This window comes from Myxine glutinosa, chromosome 7 (assembly GCF_964187855.1).
Source record: "Myxine glutinosa chromosome 7, kmMyxGlut1.1, whole genome shotgun sequence".
Taxonomy (NCBI): domain Eukaryota; kingdom Metazoa; phylum Chordata; class Myxini; order Myxiniformes; family Myxinidae; genus Myxine; species Myxine glutinosa.
In genome coordinates this window covers 159751282-159773095 of record NC_136267.1, presented here as the reverse complement: position 1 = coordinate 159773095, position 21814 = coordinate 159751282, and the positions used below count along the sequence as shown (strand labels likewise).

At 42.8% G+C, this 21814-nt stretch overlaps 1 protein-coding gene across 1 annotated transcript in view; it reads right to left on the bottom strand.

Moving 5' to 3' along the window:
- LOC137430902 (histone deacetylase 4-like) overlaps nt 1-21814 on the bottom strand; it is a 500554-nt gene that overhangs the window by 205633 nt on the left and 273107 nt on the right. The window contains exons 14-15 of the mRNA XM_078782462.1: nt 8246-8360; nt 6502-6545 (exon numbers count right to left, since the gene is read on the bottom strand). Of these exons, the coding sequence (XP_078638588.1) occupies nt 6502-6545; nt 8246-8360 (159 nt within the window). The remainder of the gene's footprint in view (nt 1-6501; nt 6546-8245; nt 8361-21814) is intronic.

The window sequence follows — 21814 nt, the reverse complement described above, 5'->3', positions numbered from 1 at the left end:
TCTCAAAAAGTTATGGACGACTTATGACAAAACTAGGTGGATGAGTTGGTTATTCGACAAGAACAAGACAATTCGATTTTGGTTCAGGTCCGAATCCAGATCTGGCGTATCAGTGGGAAAGGACACGTAAACCGTTCAGCCTGGTGGAGGTATGCTCTCTACTGAGTGTCGTTCCAGTTTACTGCTGTTTTCTCGAGAATCCATTTTATGACATCAAACTGGAATTCTGTTCAAAAGGGCTTACACATCTGTTCCATGTAGAATAGCTGCATAATCAATGTGTCATGGCTCTTAAGTGCATTTTGAAACACCAGACAGGTGTGACTGGGATAACAGTGGCACTTGCTCTAAAGGTGATTGCATTTACAGAAAGAGCAGCAACTTTGGATACTCAAGATGTGAGGGGCGTTCAAAACTTATTAGGAACAAAATTACTCACTAATAGTCCAATATACTCCGTATTACTTTCAATACAGTTTCCCTTGACTACAATTACTTCCTCCATTTGCTCTGCAAACTGTCCATGCCAGTAAAATATACGTTTTCAGATTTCTGCCAGGGTACAGTTGCTTCAGTCATTCCCTCGTCATCGGTGAATTAGTGGCCATGCAGGTGGGACTTCAAGTGTCAAACCAGATACTAGTCACCGGGGGCCTGGTCCAAGCTGTAAGAGAGGTCATTCAGCCACTCAAAGTCACAGTCACAAATGATGATCTGTGTAACATAGACCATCCATGTGTGTAGGAGTTTTTTTGTCATGAAAGAGAAGCACACTTTTTGTTAACATCCCTTGGAATTTGTACTTGATTGCCTGCTGCAATTTTTCCCTGAGGTTAGCATACTATTCCCCCTTGTGATTGTAGTTAATTGAGGCTGATAGTCAATCAGCAGAATTTCCTTCGCCTAGCAGAAAATTGAGGCCGTAATCTTGTCAGCTGAACGTTCTGTGCCAAATTTCTGGATCCCAGTGGTGATAATATATTTGGTCTCCGGTTGCGCGACGAGTGATAAGGTTGGCTGGATCTGCTTTGAACGGTTTTGAGAAGCTCATGACGTCATCCTAGCATTTGTTGTTGATTATGAGTGGTGTGGTTTTGGCGGAACATTTTACTCAGACCCTGGAAATATCCAAGAGCTGTTTATGGGTGAAAGCGAAAATGATGCGTTGAAATATTCCCGAGTTCTGTGGATATTTAAGTGACCTCAATGTGCCAATCTTCAATGATCAATGCCTCAAACTGTGCGACATCTTGTGGAATGTTCACTTCTGCTGGCCATCCTGTCCTGGGGTAATATTCAAGGGACTCTGATCCATGCTCAAAATAATATACCCAATTGGCAAATGTATAATATGAGGGTAAACCTTCACATTGGATGACTACCATCCTAACCTGTATTCTCATGTGATATATGTTGGTTTTACATCAATAACTCACAATTCTCATTATCCCAGAACGGCTCTTCCACCTCCAACCCCCAGGAGTACCTTTGGCTGCAACTCCCCCTCCGATACAACAATGTCTGTGTGTTGTACCGTCCTCCGAACAGTAACGGCTCCATCTACATCTCCCGCTCAGAGAACATGGACAAACTGTTAGCCACCCATCCCAACTCTCTTCCTCATATGTGGTGATTTCACCTGTTACCATGCCATTTGCAGGTACTGCAGTACCTCTCTCAGCTGCCTTGTCACTTCAGCAAAGGACTTCTGTGGCACCACGGGCCCGACCCAATCTGTAAACTTTCCGACCCAGATTTCTACTAATAGCAAATTCTCCCTTCTGGGTGTGGTGATGACCAACTTGCCGGGATAAGGTCTCCTGTTCTACCTCTGCTCTAGTTGGTTCATCTGATCATGTGCTTGTGAAGGTAAATATCTCTCTGGCTATTCTCAGAAAGCCGTCTCCATGCTGGAGAGTTTGGAAGTTCACTCAGGTAGATTAGCAGGGACTGGAAGCTGCCATATCACTTCAGGGCTTGTCTCCTATATCTGCCACCCTGATATTAACTCAGTCTGGGAATTCTATCACAGACATTCTCATTCTCATTCTCTTTTTCTTTCTCTTTCTCTTTCTCTTTCTCTTTCTCTTTCTCTTTCTCTTTCTCTTTCTCTTTCTCTTTCTCTTTCTCTTTCTCTTTCTCTTTCTCTTTCTCTTTCTCTTTCTCTTTCTCTCTCTCTCTCTCTCTCTCTCTCTCTCTCTCTCTCTCTCTCTCTCTCTCTCTCTCTCTCTCTCTCTCTCTCTCTCTCTTGTACAGATACATCCCATCTCATCTTCAGTTATCATACCCTTCCTCCCACCATAGTATACTGAATTCTGCGGTGAAGAAGTTGCCTTGAAACAACTTGCCTTCTTTTCCTTGTAGGCATATCCAATCAAGGCTCCCTCAGATCACTCCACAAAGCACACAACAGGTGTAAGTGTCCACCAGAAAACAACATCTGTCCAACCCCAAGATTGAACTTATGAAATATGTCTCCTTCCTAAAAAATTGCTGTGGTACCTTGTTAACTCTGTCTCTGGAGTACGCTCCATCTCCATCCCTTCTGTCACTTCAAATGGCACAACAGCTGACTCTGCTCATGAGAAAATCGAATGCCTCAATTCTGTGTTTGCTTCCAAATCTTGTGTTCCAAACCCTTCACTCTCTGAACCCACCCTATACAGTTGAATCAATTTCCTCCTGGACTTTGTGTCTTTTTCACCTGAGAAGGTGGATACGTTTCTGGCAACCCTGGACTGGCCCATGCATTTCCTAAAAACAGCATCAGCTCACAGGTCCTAAAAAACCTGCTCTGCTGCTCTTGCACATTCTCTTTCTGCTCTTTTCACTCTATCATTTGCCCTCGGTCATCTTATATCTGCCGGGAAGTCAGCCAACATCACTGCATTACAAAAAAGGGGCAAAAACAGATTCCGTTAACTGTAGACCATTCAGCTTGCTTTCAATCATCAAGGTCAAGGAATCTATAATCGCAGTTGACATCAAATGCTTCCACCTGATCTTAGACATGACTTTTGATTCACACCCAGTCACTCTACCCTGGACATGCTGCTTCTACTGTCCCAACAATGGATAAATACCCTTATGTCAAACATGCGATCAGGTCCGTCGCTCTAGACATATCTTTAACATTCGATACAGTCTGGCATCCCGCCTTGCTCACAAAACAGAATGCCTATCGCATCCAAAGCCAACTCCACACATGGCTTACAGATTGACTCTACTCTCATAGCCAATGGTTGGCTCTCAATGGGATCCTCTCATCTCTGTCAAAGCTGGAGTGCCCCGAGGCCCTATCTAGTTCCAAACTTTCATCAACGATGTCTGACCCTATGGAAAATCCCTTTTATCTCTTTGATGATGACTCCACTCTCTACCCTGACATTTCTCATCCTTCAGATAGACAGACTTTGCAAACACTTCCCTGTTTGAATATCTTGACAAAATCACAAGTTGGTCAAACACTTGGAAAACGTCTTTCGATCCTGACAAATCTCACACTCTACTTTCTTAACAATCCCCTTGAAGAAATTCATTCACTCAAACATTTGGGCCTCACTATCAGTCATGATCTTTCTTGGGCAAACAACACACCTCAAAGTCTTTCCTTGGCACACCTGAACCTTAACCTCCCTACAAGGCCTTCATCCACAGCTTGATGGGGCATGGCTCTCCTCTTTAGGTAGACACCCCGTGTTTCACACCTTGCTCAGCTTGACGCCATGGGGACCCAAGACTTAACAAGTACAAAAAGTTTTAATTAAAACAAAAGCCGCGTCGATGTTACACAATGCCTAGATGCAGCTGTGCCTATAACGTCGATGTTATAGGCACAGGACATTCCTATTGATTCGATTACTTGATGTTATTTTTGTGCAAAGTGAAAATATATCTCGGCAATTTCCCGTGTGTGGCGACGAATTTTTAATATATCTCGGCATTTTCCCGTCTGTTATTTCAGGCGGTGTATGACTGACCATGCCGCGATTTTAAAAATATATATCTCGGCAATTTCCCGTGTGTGGCGACACGTGAACGAAGCTATGCTCCTCTCTCCACATTATTGTGACGACGTATAAATTAAATATTTCATCGTGACGATTGTCATCAAATGGACGAATTTTTAATATATCTCAGCATTTTCCCATCTGTTATTTCAGGCGGTGTATGACTGACCATGCCACGATTGAAAAAAAATATATCTTGGCAATTTCCCATATGTGGCGACACGTGAACGAAGCTATCTCCTCTCTCCACATTATTGAGACGACGTATAAATTAAATATTTCATCGTGACGATTATCATCAAATGGACGAATTTTAAATATATCTCGGCATTTTCCCGTCTGTTATTTCAGGCGGTGTATGACTGACCATGCCGCGATTTAAAAAAAAAACAATATATCTCGGCATTTTCCCGTCTGTTATTTCGGGCGGTGTATGACTGACCATGCCGTGATTAAAAAAAAAAAAATCTCAATGGACTTGAAGTTACAGGCCTTTGAGAATTCATTTCGTTCTATAAAGGGCAACTTTCATCAGATTTTCCTCACGTTTTTTTTCAACCGAGTCTAAAACTATGTTAGCGACTGTGAAAAATGAAATGATATATCGAATTTGATTTGAAAGAAAACTGTGTGAGAGAGCAAGACTCCACGGGCCTACAAAACAGGCCTCAAAGCTATGCGAGTTAATAAAATGGTGGATATTTGTTTATATGAAGCCTCTCCCACAATGGGTGGAGCTATGGTTCCCAGAATGGGTGGAGCTTTGAGGTTTTGTCTTCTCTGCAAGAACAAGAAGAAGAAGAAGAACAAGAACAAGAACAAGAACAACAGCAGAGGGCACTCTATGAGCAGCGTCTGCGACGCGGCTAAAAACCAAAGACTTATTGTGTATTCCCATGTCCTGTGATTCTGTAAAGGAACATACCAATGACTTTTCACAAGTTTTATTCTTCAGGAAAGTAATCCTGCAAAATATAATTGAGTATTTTTACATTATATAATCTATACTACTAAAATGAGAGACAGCTCCTGCACCGTGCCATCGTGCCTGAGAGATTAGACTGTACATACACATTTACCCCAAATTTGCTGTGCAAAATTATTTTCACATGATCAAGGAGAACATAAACAATGAAAAGTTGCAACTCTTAATAAAGTAGATGTTAAATGATTAAACATGGCCACTTTCAGTGAGCTGAGTGAGTACTGTGACGTATGACGCACACGTCACGTGGAACAGAGAAGAATCTGCAAATTTAGAAAGCCGACTTTTAACCCGACTGTATAAATTGTTAATGTAAATTATGAATAACAAGAAGAAAAAGACATAAAATGTCAAAGCCACCGCTGTGGTTTTCGTAATTTTGCTGGACGGAGTTAAAGGTCCTCAGTCGGGCATATTTGGTCGGATGACAAAACAATATCTTCTGCATATGTGTACTCATGAATTTTCTTTGTGCCAAGTTTGAAGAAAATTGATCCATGCATGCCTGAGAAATGGTTGGGGACACGTTCAAGTAACATCTGGGGAATATCTCAGGCACCTCTTTTTTGCTAGGAATGTGATATTTGGACATGACAATGACCAAGTGATTTGGCTGTAAAGGGTATTTTTGATTTATTGATTAATCAATAAATCGATTAATTACTAAATTGATTAATTTTCAAAAAGTTACAGATTTGGATGAAATTGTGATGGTTTAGGTATGATGTTATCAATTGATTAAGAAATTAATTATTTTACAATCATTATTTATTTATTTAATTATGCAATTAATCAATTAATTATTGTACACTGCTCCCTCCCAATTCTGTCTCCATTGCTGCACAGCGGTATCACTGGGTGCTGAAGGCACCCCGGAAATGTCGCCCGCTGGATGATGTTATTTATTTATTTTGTATGGGGGTGGTGTACTTTGAATGTATCTGTACTTGTTTATGACTTTATTTATGATCAGGCACTCAACTTAATATTTCTTATCTTCTTGTTCTTCAAAAACAAATCGAATGATCCAGTTCCACACCATTTTTCTCTGCATCATCTTGCTCCGTCAGTATCAATTTTATGTGTGCAAACAAATTATAATTTACTATAGCTGCTTGAGTGCTGAGCTTTGATAAGTATTCTGATAAAAAAAAAACAAATAAATTCATCACTTTCAAATGTATATTGTGCATTCATTTGGTGAGTTTCCCTTTGTTAAGTTTATTTTGGTGCGTCATTGTGGTGTAGTTATACCTCTAAGCTGTATCCAAAAATTCTGACTGTACCATGTTTTTGTTTACAGTTCCAAGAGTCATGGAGGAGCTAGAACACAGAAGGGATCAGGACGTAACGCAAGGAAAAGAACAGTAGATAGAAGAGGAGAAGGGATTGGGACTTGTACGTGAAAAAACCCACCAAAAACCCACAAGAAACACACACACGGATAAAAAATTTAATAAGCTCTGCTTGGGATTAAATGCGAGTGTGACGGATTTTGGAACTCACCCCAAGTCCACCACAAGGCAGCAGACCAAAGGCCTTCCGAGTGCCTGCAAAGAAGAACCAAGATTATAGGCAGGCCATGTAAATTCCATTTCATGTAAGATACTTTAAAATTACATGTTTAAAGACATGAATTGTTAAGAATATCTCATATAAAGTTCAAAAAGCAAAATGATGTTAGAAGATAACCCTAATAACCCCAGCCATCTGCAAAAGACATCGCCACAAGAGGAATTAAACTGCTTTGGTGAATTAAATGTGACGGTTTAATGAATGTTAAATCCATGTGAAACATATATAGTGAGAGCTAAGGGCAAATGGTGATGACAGAATTCGAATCCAATGATGTGTAGTTCATATGGCTCATAAAAGTAACCATGAGAGTAATCGACACATCGACATCTACGCTGCTGTCCTCACATTCGTGGGGAATGTCAAAGCAGCTGAAAAAAATTAATTAGTCATGTGTTCCATTGTCGACTGAGGATCACAAAGGAATTCCGTGCGTTGCTTTGAAAAAGGGGGAATGATCTGTAACAAATGCACCTAAAAGTAGTTTGACATGTGTGAAATGACTTGGATTAGGCGCGAGTTGGAATTCTCTTAGTTTCAGGCACCGGGATTTCAAAATCAAACTCTGTTGCCATTGCCACTTTTGGGAAATGCTCCACTCAGGTAGCTAGCTAAATTCACGAGCACCGGAGTGCAAGAACAATGTGACTTAGTCTTGGTGCCGCCTTGCACAACAATTTTTGCTCGTATGAAGCTCGAGCACATCTGGTTCAATTAATGGTTCGGAGAGCTTTTGAGGCTGTTGTAATTTATTGGCAGTGGTGCAATCAAAGGGCGGCAGCAGTGTAATGTGCTGATTGATTTTTTTTGTCCTTTCGATTGTGTGGCCTTGCTGACCTGCCTGCGATACAGGAAGGTGAGGCGCTGCGTTGCGAGTTGTTGACAGCTCACGGGGCCAGATAAGAGAGCAGCGATTTGCCACACTCCAGCTCTTCCAAGGACCATCACTCTCACAAAGGGCAGCTTAAGTCAGAACAAGACCCTGGAATTTTCAGATCAAAGACCCAGGGCAAGTGCTGGTCAGGATAGGGGAGTGGCGGTAAAATTTGGTTGTCATGAAAACTGCTGGCAATGGATCATCTCTGTGACGATGTGTCTGGCAAGACTTCTTTCCATGTCTGTGTTTGGTTCCTAAACTTGTTAATGACCTGTGGATAATATATCGGGCTGTGATGTGCAGGAAAATGTTTGGAATGGGAAAGCATAATTCTTGTCACAATGACCAAAAAAAGAAAAGGTTTGAGCAGAGCATTGCTTTTATCAGATGGAAATGTAACAGAAAGGTTGGTGTGTGTTGATGAGATGCAGACATCTCGAAGCTTTCAGGGCTTTTAATGCTCAAAAAGCTTGATGGTGGCTTTCAAGAAGTTTAAATTTTCCTCGACTTTACCATTAGCCAGTATCTGACTCATGTAAAAGCTTTATTTTTGGACTTCTATTTGAATCGAGAGTAACAACAAAGTAGAACATGCTTGTAAAGAGACATCACTTCCTCCAAAGTTTGACCCAAGCTCTGCCATAATAATTTAACCTTATCACAAGATTGATATTTTTAACTGCATTATAATGCAAAGAAACGTTGCAAAGCAGGAGTCACCACGTGAGCACAAGAGGTCGTCATAAACACACACAACTTTGGTAAGACCTTTAGAAGTCAGAACACCCTGAGCCTCACCCGGTAGTTGTTTGCAGTCTCGTCGGTCGAGCTGGTTCGTTCCATACATGAGAGTGTGCTGCTCAGTGTGCACAAGCTGTAGCTCTTCTAATGTGGCCTTCCTTCCACACACTCGCTGCGAGCGAAAAAAAACAACAATAGTTAAAGTTAAACATACTGTTGAGATTCCATTAAAAAAACCCAGATAACACCATGAATGCCAAAAAAGGAGAAAAGAGGGAACTTTTTAGAAAACAATTACTTTCAGAAGAAGAAGAAGAAAAACAGCAGAGAGAAGAAAGTCCAGCAATGACAAATGCGTTAAATTCATAGTCACTGTTTACCATGAGCAGAATGACTGGAATGACCGCTCACAATGATCAAGATGAAATCAAACTGGACAAGCCTCCATTAAAAATGAATCATCCTTCCAGGGAGATATTTTCACGTGGCACAATCGTAAGATCGGGGATTAAAAGGAAAAGGGAAAAAGAGGGCAAGAAATCTTGCTATACCCACCGACTCAAAATAAACTAGAACAACACTCGGTAGAGAGCAAACCTCCACCAGGCTGAACATTTTATGTTTTGTATCCACTGATAGGCCGGATCTGGATTCAGACCTGAACCAAAATCTAATCAGCTTGTTCTTGTCACCGAACCAACTCATCCACCAAGTTTAGTCATAACACGTCCATGACTTTTTTAAAATATCGTGTTGTATATCGCTTTTCGCCCGATCTCTCAATGGTGAAGAATGACTTTAAAAATTAAATAATTCTCATATCCGAATCCATATTCAGATCTTCACCAAAATTTAATCTATTAGTCCTTGTCAAACACACAACCTGTCCACCAGGTTTCGTCCAAATTCGTCCACAACCTTTTGAGATATCCTGCTATGTATCGTTTTTGGCCCGATCTCCCAATGGTGAAGAATCACTTTAAAATTCTAGCAGCCGAATCCGAATCCGGATCTTCACCAAAATCGAATCATTTCGTCGTTATCACATACACTACATCTCTGCCAAATTCGTCCGAATCCATCCACAACTTTTTGAGAGATCTTGTTCACGAACAAACAGACAGACAAATAAACAGGCAAAAGGCAAAAAGCAAAAGGTAAAAAAAAAGGCAAAAGGCAAAAAGGAAAGAAAAAAAAGGAAAAAAAGGCAAAAAAAACTGAGACTGAAAAAACTGAAAAACTTTTTTGAGGCAAAAAACAAACAAAAAAACAAACAAACAGACAGGGGTGAAAACATAACCTCCATCCACCTTCTGTGGCAGAGGTAATAACTCATCGACATTTACTATTTGCACACTTTTAGGAAGAAACGCTTTCAATACTTAACGAGTACCAGCACTCACCCTGGCCCAATCACTAGGTTTCTCTCTTCTGGCTCAGCGGGTTCCGTGCTCCAGATAACTTTGACTTATTGAAGAGTATGGCTATTCCTGCTGCAATGTGGCAACCCTCAATGAGGTAGTGCATTCGAAATTCAGTTCCAGGGAAGCTCTGTGTACAATCTCTGCTGAGCAACTTCCTTCTCAAACCGTTGTCTGGCTCAATACGTCATTCATATGGCAGTTGGCATTGTCTCTTGAGCCCTGCAATGATTGGGCCTGCTGGTTCCTCTTTATCGGCCTCCTCTCTGAATAAGTCTTTTCGCTGTTCTGTTCCATTCCCAGCATCCATCTCCATAATGTCGCCATTTTCTGTAAGTAATACATCCGGTGACTTGAGGGTTCTACTGCTTTCCACATTACATTGATTTAAAGGAAATCTTCCTCCTTCCTACTTTCTTAGCCTGTGATGTCTCGAGTGTGTCTCAAGTTGTCTTCCGTTTCTTTGTCTGCACTCTCCCTAGTTATGGATGTTTCCTTCCTTCGCTGCTCCAGATGTGGATTTTTAAATGAGAGGAAATCACACAACAACAACAGATTGTAATGGAGCATCTTGTCTCTTCCGCCTTCCATTTTCTCGACTCACCTCATACATGGGGACTCCATCCATCCTTCCTTCAGGTGACCACACAGACCTGACCCTCCCAATAGAAACATCTTGCCAGGCCTCCCTTTTTCATCCATTCCTTTCCAGCTTCATTGCTACAGCTTCACACCATAAACTTTTTTTCCCTAGGAATACTATCCTCTACATTCTTAACCGTAGCGTTGCGTGCCTCCTCATATCTCACTTATCCAAGTCCTCCAATTCTCAGCATAGTTTTGGTAAGAAACTTTCTCCCCTTTGAATTCCAACCCAAACAACACACCAGGAGCTGTAGTAATCTTCCATAAAGCAAGAAGAAATGTGAGAACCTCATCTCTTTACCGTTGAAATCGTTGCGAGTGTGTGCTACCTTCATAATCAAGCTCTTCCTGTTTTGCTTTTGTCCTTTGGTCAAGTTCTCGACATTGTGAGAAATGTGTGGTTGAACCCCTCCAACTGCACGTTGCCCTGGAGTTGATAAGCTGTAGTATGAGAACATCTGATGCCACTCTACTCTCTGAATTGGATCACCCATTGGTTGTTGAATTCCGATGCTAGGTCATGGTGGATAAAAGTGGGGAATCCAAATCAAAATAAAAGTTGGGTGAATGAAAATTGAACAGAAAATAGTTGAAGATGATAATGGTGACATTCATTGCTATTTTGATGCTTGGAGCAGTCACTTGGGAAAACATGGCATGGTCTCTAAATATGAGGATGTTCTCATATCACCACTTGCACATGTGTAGGTGAAGAAATTCCACTGACAGTAGCTCAAAAGGACAAGTAGTCCTAATGGTAGACAGAGGTGCACGATAGATATGGTTCATTTTCTGCTTCTTCAAACACTTACGCTCATGGATCATAAAACTCTCGAGGCCTTTTTGGATTTTTGTCCAGTACAACTATTCTTGGATGAGGCTTTAGATCCTCTTAGTACTGTCACACATCTCTGCACAATTCCTGGTAGACGAGGTGGTAGTAAATACTGGGCAACACGAGTTAGTCGTAAATACTCTTGTGGTGGTCTTCTGGTACAGCAACCCTCTTCATTGACTTCCTCCTTCAGCTCTTGTCCAATCCTCCTTCAGCACTACTTGCACATTACTGCTCTCTGTTGAGCGATGGGTTGCTCAGATGCTCATTACGGTCTTTAAACTCAAACACTCAATGAATGACTGGATCTTCTCTCTGTGCTGCCGGTATCTCACCTGGTGGGTTGGGCTAAAAAAGGTAGATTGGTGAGCCAGGTGATTTTGGCCTGCAAATACGTCCATGGTGAAGGCACTAACGAATAGTATTGCATAAATATGCTGCATGTAAATCCCTTAGAAGGTGACTCCAACCACCTCGAGACTCGTTTCCTCTAGCACCAGGTGATATAAATGTCTGGAGATTCACCGACATACATGAAAGTCCGTCTGCGTCAGTTTTATCTCCTTCCGAATGGTACTTTATCTCGAAGTTGAAGTCAGCAAACCCTTTCACCCATCAATGTTGTGCAGTATTTAGCCTGGCTATCATGATCACATACAGGAACATATCGGTGAATGATGAATGCTAGTGCATGGCACAGGTATTCCTTGAATCGCTCACGCACTACCCACTTCAATTCCAGGAACACCAGTTTCTCAGAATGCAAGTTGAACTTCTATTTTGGAAGGAGATTTCTAGATATCAGAGCATAACTTTCAACTTCCCTTCTGGTCATTGAGAAAGCACCACTTAAGGACCCTCCTGTGAGGTATCACAATGTAAAATGTATGGCTAGGCAAAGTTTGGGTATCCCAACACTGGCAGATTAGTCACATGATCGAACAACTTCTCCAGTACCTGCTGTTTCTGTGCAGATGATGGGGGTTTTACTTGGCAACTGTCCCTAATTCCTTACAATTGTATTGTTTCTTCCTTGTTGGTGTGTCTTGAGTGGTGGTGGTGGTGGTGGTAATCTCCTTGGATGCTCCTCCGTAGTATGCAGCTAGTTCTACTGGGTACCCTGTCTCCTCTATCTTTCATGGGTTCTTGTCATATGGGTAACTTCCTCCATTATTGAAAACATCAAACATCACTCCTATCTCCAAGAAATCTTCTAAAACTGACCACCTCAACTATACAGAAAAAACAGCCTTCTTTCCATTTTAAGGAAAGGAATGGATTCCCTCATTCCCTCAGAAATGGATTCCATCAGTTTGCCTTCGGGATGACTTTTCCACCTTGGATATGTTAGCCTTTCTGATGCAGTAGCGGATGGATGCCAAGAACAACAAACAATATGTTAGGCTAATCTCTTTAAATATTTATTTTGGACTTCACACTATCTGGCCTTGATTTATAAGCGGTCTTCCTTTAGTATTCAGGGTCCCCTGCTCAAGTTGTTTTCTGATCTCCTCTGAGTAGAAAAAACAGGTTGTCCTTGAAAGTGTATCTTATACGGTTCCATATTCTTTCCCTTCAGGCTAGGGTTCAACAAGGCCGCATTTCAGGACCTACATTATTATTGACCTTTTTTTTTTTGGTATACAGAATCGAGGCTCGTGAAAGAGCTAACATTTATCACACAAACAAATCAAATAGACAAACAAACAAAGTATATAAAACGGGGAGCGGGAGACAAGATGGGGAGAAAAGGGGAAGCACATAAACACAACATTTGAGAGCAGGGACATCGGGAATGTGTGGGAGGGAGAGGGCTTGGGGGGAGGCGCGTGGGAAGGGGGGGGGGGTGTAGAAGTATAAACACAAGGACACCAAGGACTTCCAGGAAAGAAGTTGGTATTTCAAAAAAGTGGATTTGGGGTGAAATTAGCAGGGGTAGAAAAGATCAAGGTTTTGGATGGGGGAAGATAAGAGATGGTGGTGAACAGCTGTTTTAAAGACCTGGAGGGTGGAGTGGGATTGAAGGAAGTGGGGGAGTTTGTTCCAGAGGCGGGAGAAAAGGGGAATGAAGGAGTGAAGGTGAACAGAGTCTTGATTTTGGCAGTTTAACCATAAGAGGGTTGCAGGCAGATCTTGTGCAACCTGTAGGAATATTTGGGGGACAGAGCCCAGAGAGAGATGGGGGGGAAAGGCCAGAGAGGAGTCGGTAGAAGACAGAAAGACCACCAACCTGCCTGCGTTGAGTGAGTGAGAGGCGCTTGGAGTTAGCTTCATCGCGGGAGATTCCAATGATTCTGAATGCTTTGGTTTCAACAGCGTGAAGACGAGCTAGGTGTGAGGCAGGAGCACCAGCCCAGAGGGGAGAGCAGTATTCCATTGAGCTGCGGATGAAAGCCTTGTATGTGGTGAGGAGCTCAGGTGTGCCAAGGAAGGACTTCGCACGACGGAGGATGCCCAGTCGGCGACTGGCTTTGGAGGCCAGCTTGGAAATGTGGTTTTCCCAGGAAAGATCATGGCAGATAGTGAGACCCAAAAGCTTGAGTGACAGAACTTCTTGGAGAGGATTATTCAGAAAGTGGATGGGAGGGTTGTCCAGTCGTTCTTTTCGGAAATGAATATCAATACGAGGTATATCAATAAATCAATCCGATTGCATTGAAAACCAACTTTACCAATTTTCTAATGACTCCACCTTGTGCAGACGGGCCGATTGCACTTGTGAAAGCCGACAACTGGCGAATTCCTATAAAAAATACCTGGACACGATAAGCTATTGGTCAGTTTCTTGCAACATGTCATTCAATGCTGTACATTTAGCGTTGAACATCATGGATGCTCTCACACCATGTTTCCACAAGGATCAGCATCAAACCGCCACGAGGGTAAAAATACCAATCCATTTCACTGGATAGCAACTGGGAGAGGTGGAACCCCTGTAACTACATGCCACAACATATTGTGGAAGGAGCATATCTCCAAACTGACATCAAAGTTGCCATCTGGGTATCCGCCGAAGAGCTATGAGATGCCTTATAGGAATACTAAGCTCATCACTGTATATAACATTTTAATACATAATTTCATGTAGTATACTGTAGCTCCCTTCTCATGGCTCGTGATCCCTATCCCCATTCTGCTCATAAGGTGATCAAAACATGCAAGGCCTTCCACAATATTGGAACCTCCTTCGAGCTAAGCGATGCCTGATGAGCACATTACGCTTATCACTGTGTATAACACTTTAATACAGAATTCCATGTATCTCAAGGCAGGAAGCAGTTTTCCAGGAACTGCCACTCTCCAACCATTGGCAAGTTGGTTGGCTCTCTATTTTATGCAAGCTTACATCTGGATCTGGTCTTGTATTTCCAGCGTGTCCTACCTCTTCCTTCCTCTAGTCACCCCATGTTGCACACATTCGTCAAGACGCCCTCTCTTGTTCTCCCTCAAGTCCAGGCTGGTTGCCCATCTGCAACCGTTAATCCCCTTGTTCTCCAAATGTGGAATTGTCTCCCTGCGTCTGTTGTCCCATCCTTCTCACTTCAGTCTTTCAAATGAACTGCCTGCCATTACGTCATATCATGATGTGCCCATGTACATCCAGGATTCATTTGACAAATGGTGATTCATTTCCATTAATTCCCATTCAGTTTCTCTCTGGGCCATTGCTACTCATCTCTGTGTTATACTTCATGTCCTCCTCGTGTACGTCCATCCCCCATACCCTTTTGCTTGTCTGTAAGCCTGTTTCCTTTTATCATATAGATCCTCCTTGAGCATAGGCCCTTGTAAAGAAAGAAAATACTGAAGCACCGAAAACATCAAATAAACATGTACAAGCCAGAGTAGCTTCACGGAAGCTGATCATTCAAACGATCCAGGGCATTACATGATTATGGAGGGCATCCTGTGAACAAGCCCGTTCCGATCAACCCCCCATCCAGCAATTATTACTCCTGCGATATCGTGGTCAGAGTCTGTGTTAGTCGCCAATACTGATCAAATTACCAAAACTCAGACAGTTTTCCAATGAATTTTCCCTGCAGTGAGGATGGGAGGTTGCCTCTTTCCCTGTCGATCCTGCTATGGAAGGAATGTCAAGGAGGGAAGAAAAGTGTGAGGGATGAACATTTTCTGCTATTTTTGTGGAGATTTTATCCAAATTGGCCGAAATGGGATAATAGAACTGATTATAAAGCCAACTAGAACGCCACTCAGTAGAGCGCATACTCCCGCCGTGGGTTTCGTTGGAATAATACGGTTTGTTTAACATCCCCTCTCCCCAAAACAATAAATGAAAAGGAAAGTAAGCTCTAACTGTCAGATAATTTATTTTGATATATCTCGGAATTAGAGGAGAAAAACATCATTTAAGAATAAGAATAAAAGCTTTAATGCAGTAAAACAGAAAAAATCTTTCCCAAAAAATTCCCCCCAAAAATTCCTGGATCGGGAATAATATCCTGAGCTTCACCAAAAACGAATCAATTCTTCCTTATCCCAAGGGCAATCATCCCAACAACTTTCATCCAAATCCGTTCAGAACTTTTCCAGATATCTTGTTCACAAACACACGAACACACGAACATACGAACACACACACACATGGACAGACACGATCGAATGCATTACTCCCTGGCGGGAGTAATAAACCTGAAAATCGCAGAGCCAGAACCAGAATTATTTATTTGGTCTGGGAAGCCCATGCGAGGTTTCTTCTTCTTCAGCCACTCACAGCCCTGGGTGAATAGGCGATCTTTTTTTAAAAAGTTGGAATTTTGCCAAATCTGTTTTATTCGTTTGTTATTATACCTCAGCCATTGACAAATCTGGAACTAAGTCTTTATAAGTTCATCAAATACTGACACCGTGAATGACATTCGCTGAGCTAAATGTTGATATCTCTTCTGAGGTTAAAAAAAAAAAAAAAACAGTTTTAAAGCATTATACGTATCAAACGATACATTTTATGAAACGGGGAAACGTAATACACACTTTGGTGGTTTTAAAATGACAGAATAGGTCTTTATTAGGAAAAAAAATGAACATTGAAGACGACGCTGCTAAAAAAAATACACCGCTCTAACGCATAACCACGAGTTTAAACTACATTTACAACAAATATGAAAACTATTTTCATATCACAATGTTAAATATAGAAGATAATGTTAAAAAAAAATGAGCCCTATCTTCCAATGGTAAAAAAATCCTTCAAAAAATTCCTGGATCGGGAATAATATCCTGAGCTTCACCAAAAACTAATCATTTCTTCCTTATCCCAAGGGCAATCATCCCACCAACGTACATCCAAATCCGTTCAGAACTTTTCCAGATATCTTGTTCACGAACACACACACACACACACACACACACACACACACACACACACACACGGACATGAGTGAATGCATTACTCCCTGGCAGGAGTAAATATACAATAACTTCCAATTTATTAAGGAAGAAGATGCTGAGAAACTGTTATGCCATGGATATTGCTGGTCGGCCTTTTGGCTTAAAGAATACTGTTAAAAGATTGGGGTACAAGTATATCGGCTTAAAGTGATATGTGCTTGTAATTCAAGATGAATAATGTGCAACTACACAGCCGACGATACATTCAAACTTGCGTATGTGTGTGTGTGCCTAGTAGGGACTAGATTCCACAGGGAAATGAAACTTGTAATTGCTGTTGCCATTTTACATTCTTTAATTCAGGTTACTTTGTGTAGTTATCTATTCAGCTGTCTGTTTTCTCTTCATGTGCAGCACATTGCCACACCCAGTATGATGGAATAACATTGGTGATAATGACGTAGACAAACATCCATTCTTGAGGACCATTGCCATGAACAAAGCTCCACAGACACTGTTGGAGTTGTTAAAAAAATAATATCTAAAAATTACAAGCAGGTGTACCACCAGATATGGTGGCACATATGAATTCCTGGCATGGGCAGAATGAAGCAGAATATGAGAGAGAACGGATCGAAGGGATGGACAGAGCCCAAGACGAGGAGACTTCTGCAGCCACCAAAAGGCAGGGGAGCGGTTCTTGGACAAAATTGGGCACTAAAAGTGACCTGTCCATTTAGCTGTGCCTGTGCTGACACCAAAACCATTATACTGGATGCTTGCAATTGTTGTTTTCAGGCACAGAGCATTTCAGCAAATTACATTTCCGGCAGGATGGCCTAGAGGTACGGATACTCACCTCTGTGCTGTCTTGCCTGGGTTAGAATCTCGGCACGGCTATGAATTGTCATCCCGGTGCTTGACAGCCAAGGGTGCTTCACCAATGTGTGCGCCATCCCTCGACCCATCTATCGGTATTAGTTGGTGTACGTTAAAGATCCCACGGTGTCCTTCGCGAAGAGTACTCGAGCTATCGCTGGCACCATGGAACAAATTCCAAATTCCTAGCATAACCTGCACTGGGCACCGCGTCAGTGGCAAAGCCGCACTCCCAGCAATGATGCAAACCACCAGCCAGAAGCTGAACACAAAATGAATGAATGAATATGAAATACAATGGAGAAACGGTGACATAAACTTTTTCCATCATTTCACTCTTGACCTCACTGCCTGTCCAGCAATCAGTCCACATCTGCAACCTGTCTGTGTTATGATTAAGAGCTAGAAAGAAAGGATAAGACTCCTCATGTCTTTCTCCTTTGTCTGTCTATGGGTCGTTTGTGATCTCCATGTTTAAAAAACAAAAGCTCTGGAAAACTGGGTGTGTATAAGGCAAACTCTGGAGTGATTATAAGCAATGCTTAAACATACTCTGTCCTACATTCTCTGCCCACCCAGATCACACAAACTCTGCCAGAAACCTTTTTCCTTGTTACCCTGCCAAGACTAAACTCAATTCTCACCTGAATTCTTTCCAATCAATCTTTTCTTGCTTTTGGAACTGCATTCCTCAATCCTAAGAGCATGGTTTTAAGCTCTTCCATGGAGGATTTCAAGTCTGCTGCCAACCGGCACCTCAAGGTCTCTCACATTTCCATTACTTGGCTTTAAAACACCAGCTGAGACTCTATTTTCACCCCTTCTGTAATTTTCTTCTCGTGCTATGATGCATTGTTTGTTGTCCTTAGCCTCAATACCTACATACGTAACTAGGGAATCATAAAACACCTTCCTCTGCACAATCTTGAGAAATAAGGACATGGATGAGGTGTATTAGCAACAAATTTGATTGGTTGAGACGATGTAAAATGCCGTAATATTTTGTCCAAGCACTGCTAAATGGAAGGGGTTTTGAAAGAGCTGAGAAGGCTATTTGTGTTCTACAATGTACAACTATACAATTCAATTGAAATTAAACAAAGATTTCAAAGATTTTAGAAATAAAATTTGCACCGCCGTTGCTGCAACATCTTTTACACCACCTAATTTAACACATACCATTAGTTTGACGTGCCTGTTGTTTGTGTCCTTTATGATGTCCTTAAAAGCAGGGAGATCCTGTTTGGAATGATTTTCAATTTTGATTGACTGCCAGACAGGCAGATGGAATTTAAAAAATATTATCTCGCTCTTCTCTGGGTATGTGCGGTCAGGACGGATTCAGAGTCAAAGTACTTATAAGTTCCTTTTCCAATTCGTGTACTGATTCGTGTTCAAAATATAACATTAAATTTAAGTCAAGTTGCTCCTCAATCATAAACTGATGTTTGTAGACAGGACAGACAAACAGATAGAAGTTAATCAACTGCTTGACCCTGTTATTCGCTTCACATGCACGGGGTAAAAACCAAAATCATTGAAATATAAACTAAACTGACATCTTGGGCAAATTAACAGTCAGAACTATGCATGAAAAAAAATCATGGTTCATTTCAATGCAAACATAATCAGGAGGGAATTACTCTATTTCAGACTAAGCTTCATACACTTCAGCAAATCATACAGTCCCACCCTGGAGCAAAATTGTAGAAGGCCTAAGTTCTAATATAACCATGTTTCTAAACCAGCAATGGTATTTCAAAATTAAACATAAATGAAATGCAAACAAAGTGGAAAAGCAGTTCCAATTTTCAGTGTCTTTTTGAGAATCCAGCCAATTTGTGACAGAACAATAGAATAAATGTTCAGCAATGGGTGTCATCCTTTCTGGGAGTCAAAATGGATGGATAGTATTCAGGCAGGCCTTTCAGCAGATGCTCTGAGAGAAAATTAATGTTACTGTTGTGAACAAACTCTTAATGCAAGATCACCATATCACAATAGAAGAACTTGTGACACAGTGAGGAATAACCAGGTCAACAGTGTATTGTATGATTACTGAGGAAAAGGAAGATGATGGCAAATTTCAAAGCTTTCAAAAAAACAACTTTCAAAAAACAAGATGGAACTTCTCCCCAAAGGACACAAGGGAAAGCATTCTCCCAATGGGACACGAGGGAAAGCATTCTCCCAATGGGACACGAGGGAAAGCATTCTCCCCAAGGGACATGAGCGAAAGCATTCTCCCCAAGGGACATGAGCGAAAGCATTCTCCCCAAGGGACATGAGCGAAAGCATTCTCCCCAAGGGACATGAGCGAAAGCATTCTCCCCAAGGGACACGAGGGAAAGCATTCTCCCCAAGGGACACGAGGGAAAGCATTCTCCCCAAGGGACATGAGCGAAAGCATTCTCCCCAAGGGACACGAGCGAAAGCATTCTCCCCAAGGGACACGAGCGAAAGCATTCTCCCCAAGGGACATGAGCGAAAGCATTCTCCCCAAGGAACATGAGCGAAAGCATTCTCCCCAAGGGACACGAGGGAAAGCATTCTCCCCAAGGGACATGAGCGAAAGCATTCTCCCCAAGGGACACGAGCGAAAGCATTCTCCCCAAGGGACATGAGCGAAAGCATTCTCCCCAAGGGACACGAGCGAAAGCATTCTCCCCAAGGGACATGAGCGAAAGCATTCTCCCCAAGGGGCATGAGCGAAAACATTCTCCCCAAGGGACATGAGCGAAAGCATTCTCCCCAAGGGACATGAGCGAAAGCATTCTCCCCAAGGGACATGAGCGAAAGCATTCTCCCCAAGGGACATGAGCGAATGCATTCTCCCCAAGGGGCATGAGCGAAAACATTCTCCCCAAGGGCCACGAGAGAAAGCATTCTCCCCAAGGGACATGAGCGAAAGGATTCTCCCCAAGGGACATGAGCGAAAGCATTCTCCCAAAGGGACATGAGCGAATGCATTCTCCCCAAGGGGCATGAGCGAAAGCATTCTCCCCAAGGGACATGAGCGAAAACATTCTCCCCAAGGGACGTGAGCGAAAGCATTCTCCCCAAGGGACATGAGCGAAAGCATTCTCCCCAAGGGACATGAGCGAAAGCATTCTCCCCAAGGGACATGAGCGAAAGCATTCTCCCCAAGGGACATGAGCGAAAGCATTCTCCCCAAGGGACATGAGCGAAAGCATTCTCCCCATGGGACATGAGCGAAAGCATTCTCCGCAAGGGACATGAGCGAAAGCATTCTACCCAAGGGACACGAGCGAAAGCATTCTCCCCAAGGGACATGAGCGAAAGCATTCTCCCCAAGGGACATGAGCGAAAGCATTCTCCCCAAGGGACATGAGCGAAAGCATTCTCCCCAAGGGACATGAGCGAATGCATTCTCCCCAAGGGACACGAGCGAATGCATTCTCCCAAAGGGACATAGGCGAAAGCATTCTCCCCAAGGGACATGAGCGAAAGCATTCTCCCCAAGGGACATGAGCGAAAACATTCTCCCCAAGGGACATTAGCGAAAGCATTCTCCCCAAGGGGCATGAGCGAAAACATTCTCCCCAAGGGACATGAGCGAAAGCATTCTCCCCAAGGGACATGAGCGAAAGCATTCTCCGCAAGGGACATGAGCGAAAGCATTCTCCCCAAGGGACATGAGCGAAAGCATTCTCCGCAAGGGACATGAGCGAAAGCATTCTCCCCAAGGGACATGAGCGAAAGCATTCTCCCCAAGGAACATGAGCGAAAGCATTCTCCCCAAGGGCCACGAGAGAAAGCATTCTCCCCAAGGGGCATGAGCGAAAACATTCTCCCCAAGGGACATGAGCGAAAGCATTCTCCCCAAGGGACATGAGCGAAAGCATTCTCCGCAAGGGACATGAGCGAAAGCATTCTCCCCAAGGGACATGAGCGAAAGCATTCTCCCCAAGGGGAATGAGCGAAAGCATTCTCCCCAAGGGCCACGAGAGAAAGCATTCTCCCCAAGGGGCATGAGCAAAAACATTCTCCCCAAGGGACATGAGCGAAAGCATTCTCCCCAAGGGGCATGAGCGAAAACATTCTCCCCAAGGGACATGAGCGAAAGCATTCTCCCCAAGGGACATGAGCGAAAGCATTCTCCCCAAGGGACATGAGTGAAAGCATTCTCCCCAAGGGGCATGAGCGAAAACATTCTCCCCAAGGTACATGAGCGAAAGCATTCTCCCCAAGGGACATGAGCAAAAGCATTCTCCCCAAGGGACATGAGCGAAAGCATTCTCCCCAAGGGACATGAGCGAAAGCATTCTCCCCAAGGGACATGAGCGAAAGCATTCTCCCCAAGGGACATGAGCGAAAGCATTCTCCCCAAGGGACACGAGCGAAAGCATTCTCCCCAAGGGACATGAGCGAAAGCATTCTCCCCAAGGGACACGAGCGAAAGCATTCTCCCCAAGGGACATGAGCGAAAGCATTCTCCCCAAGGGGCATGAGCGAAAGCATTCTCCCCAAGGG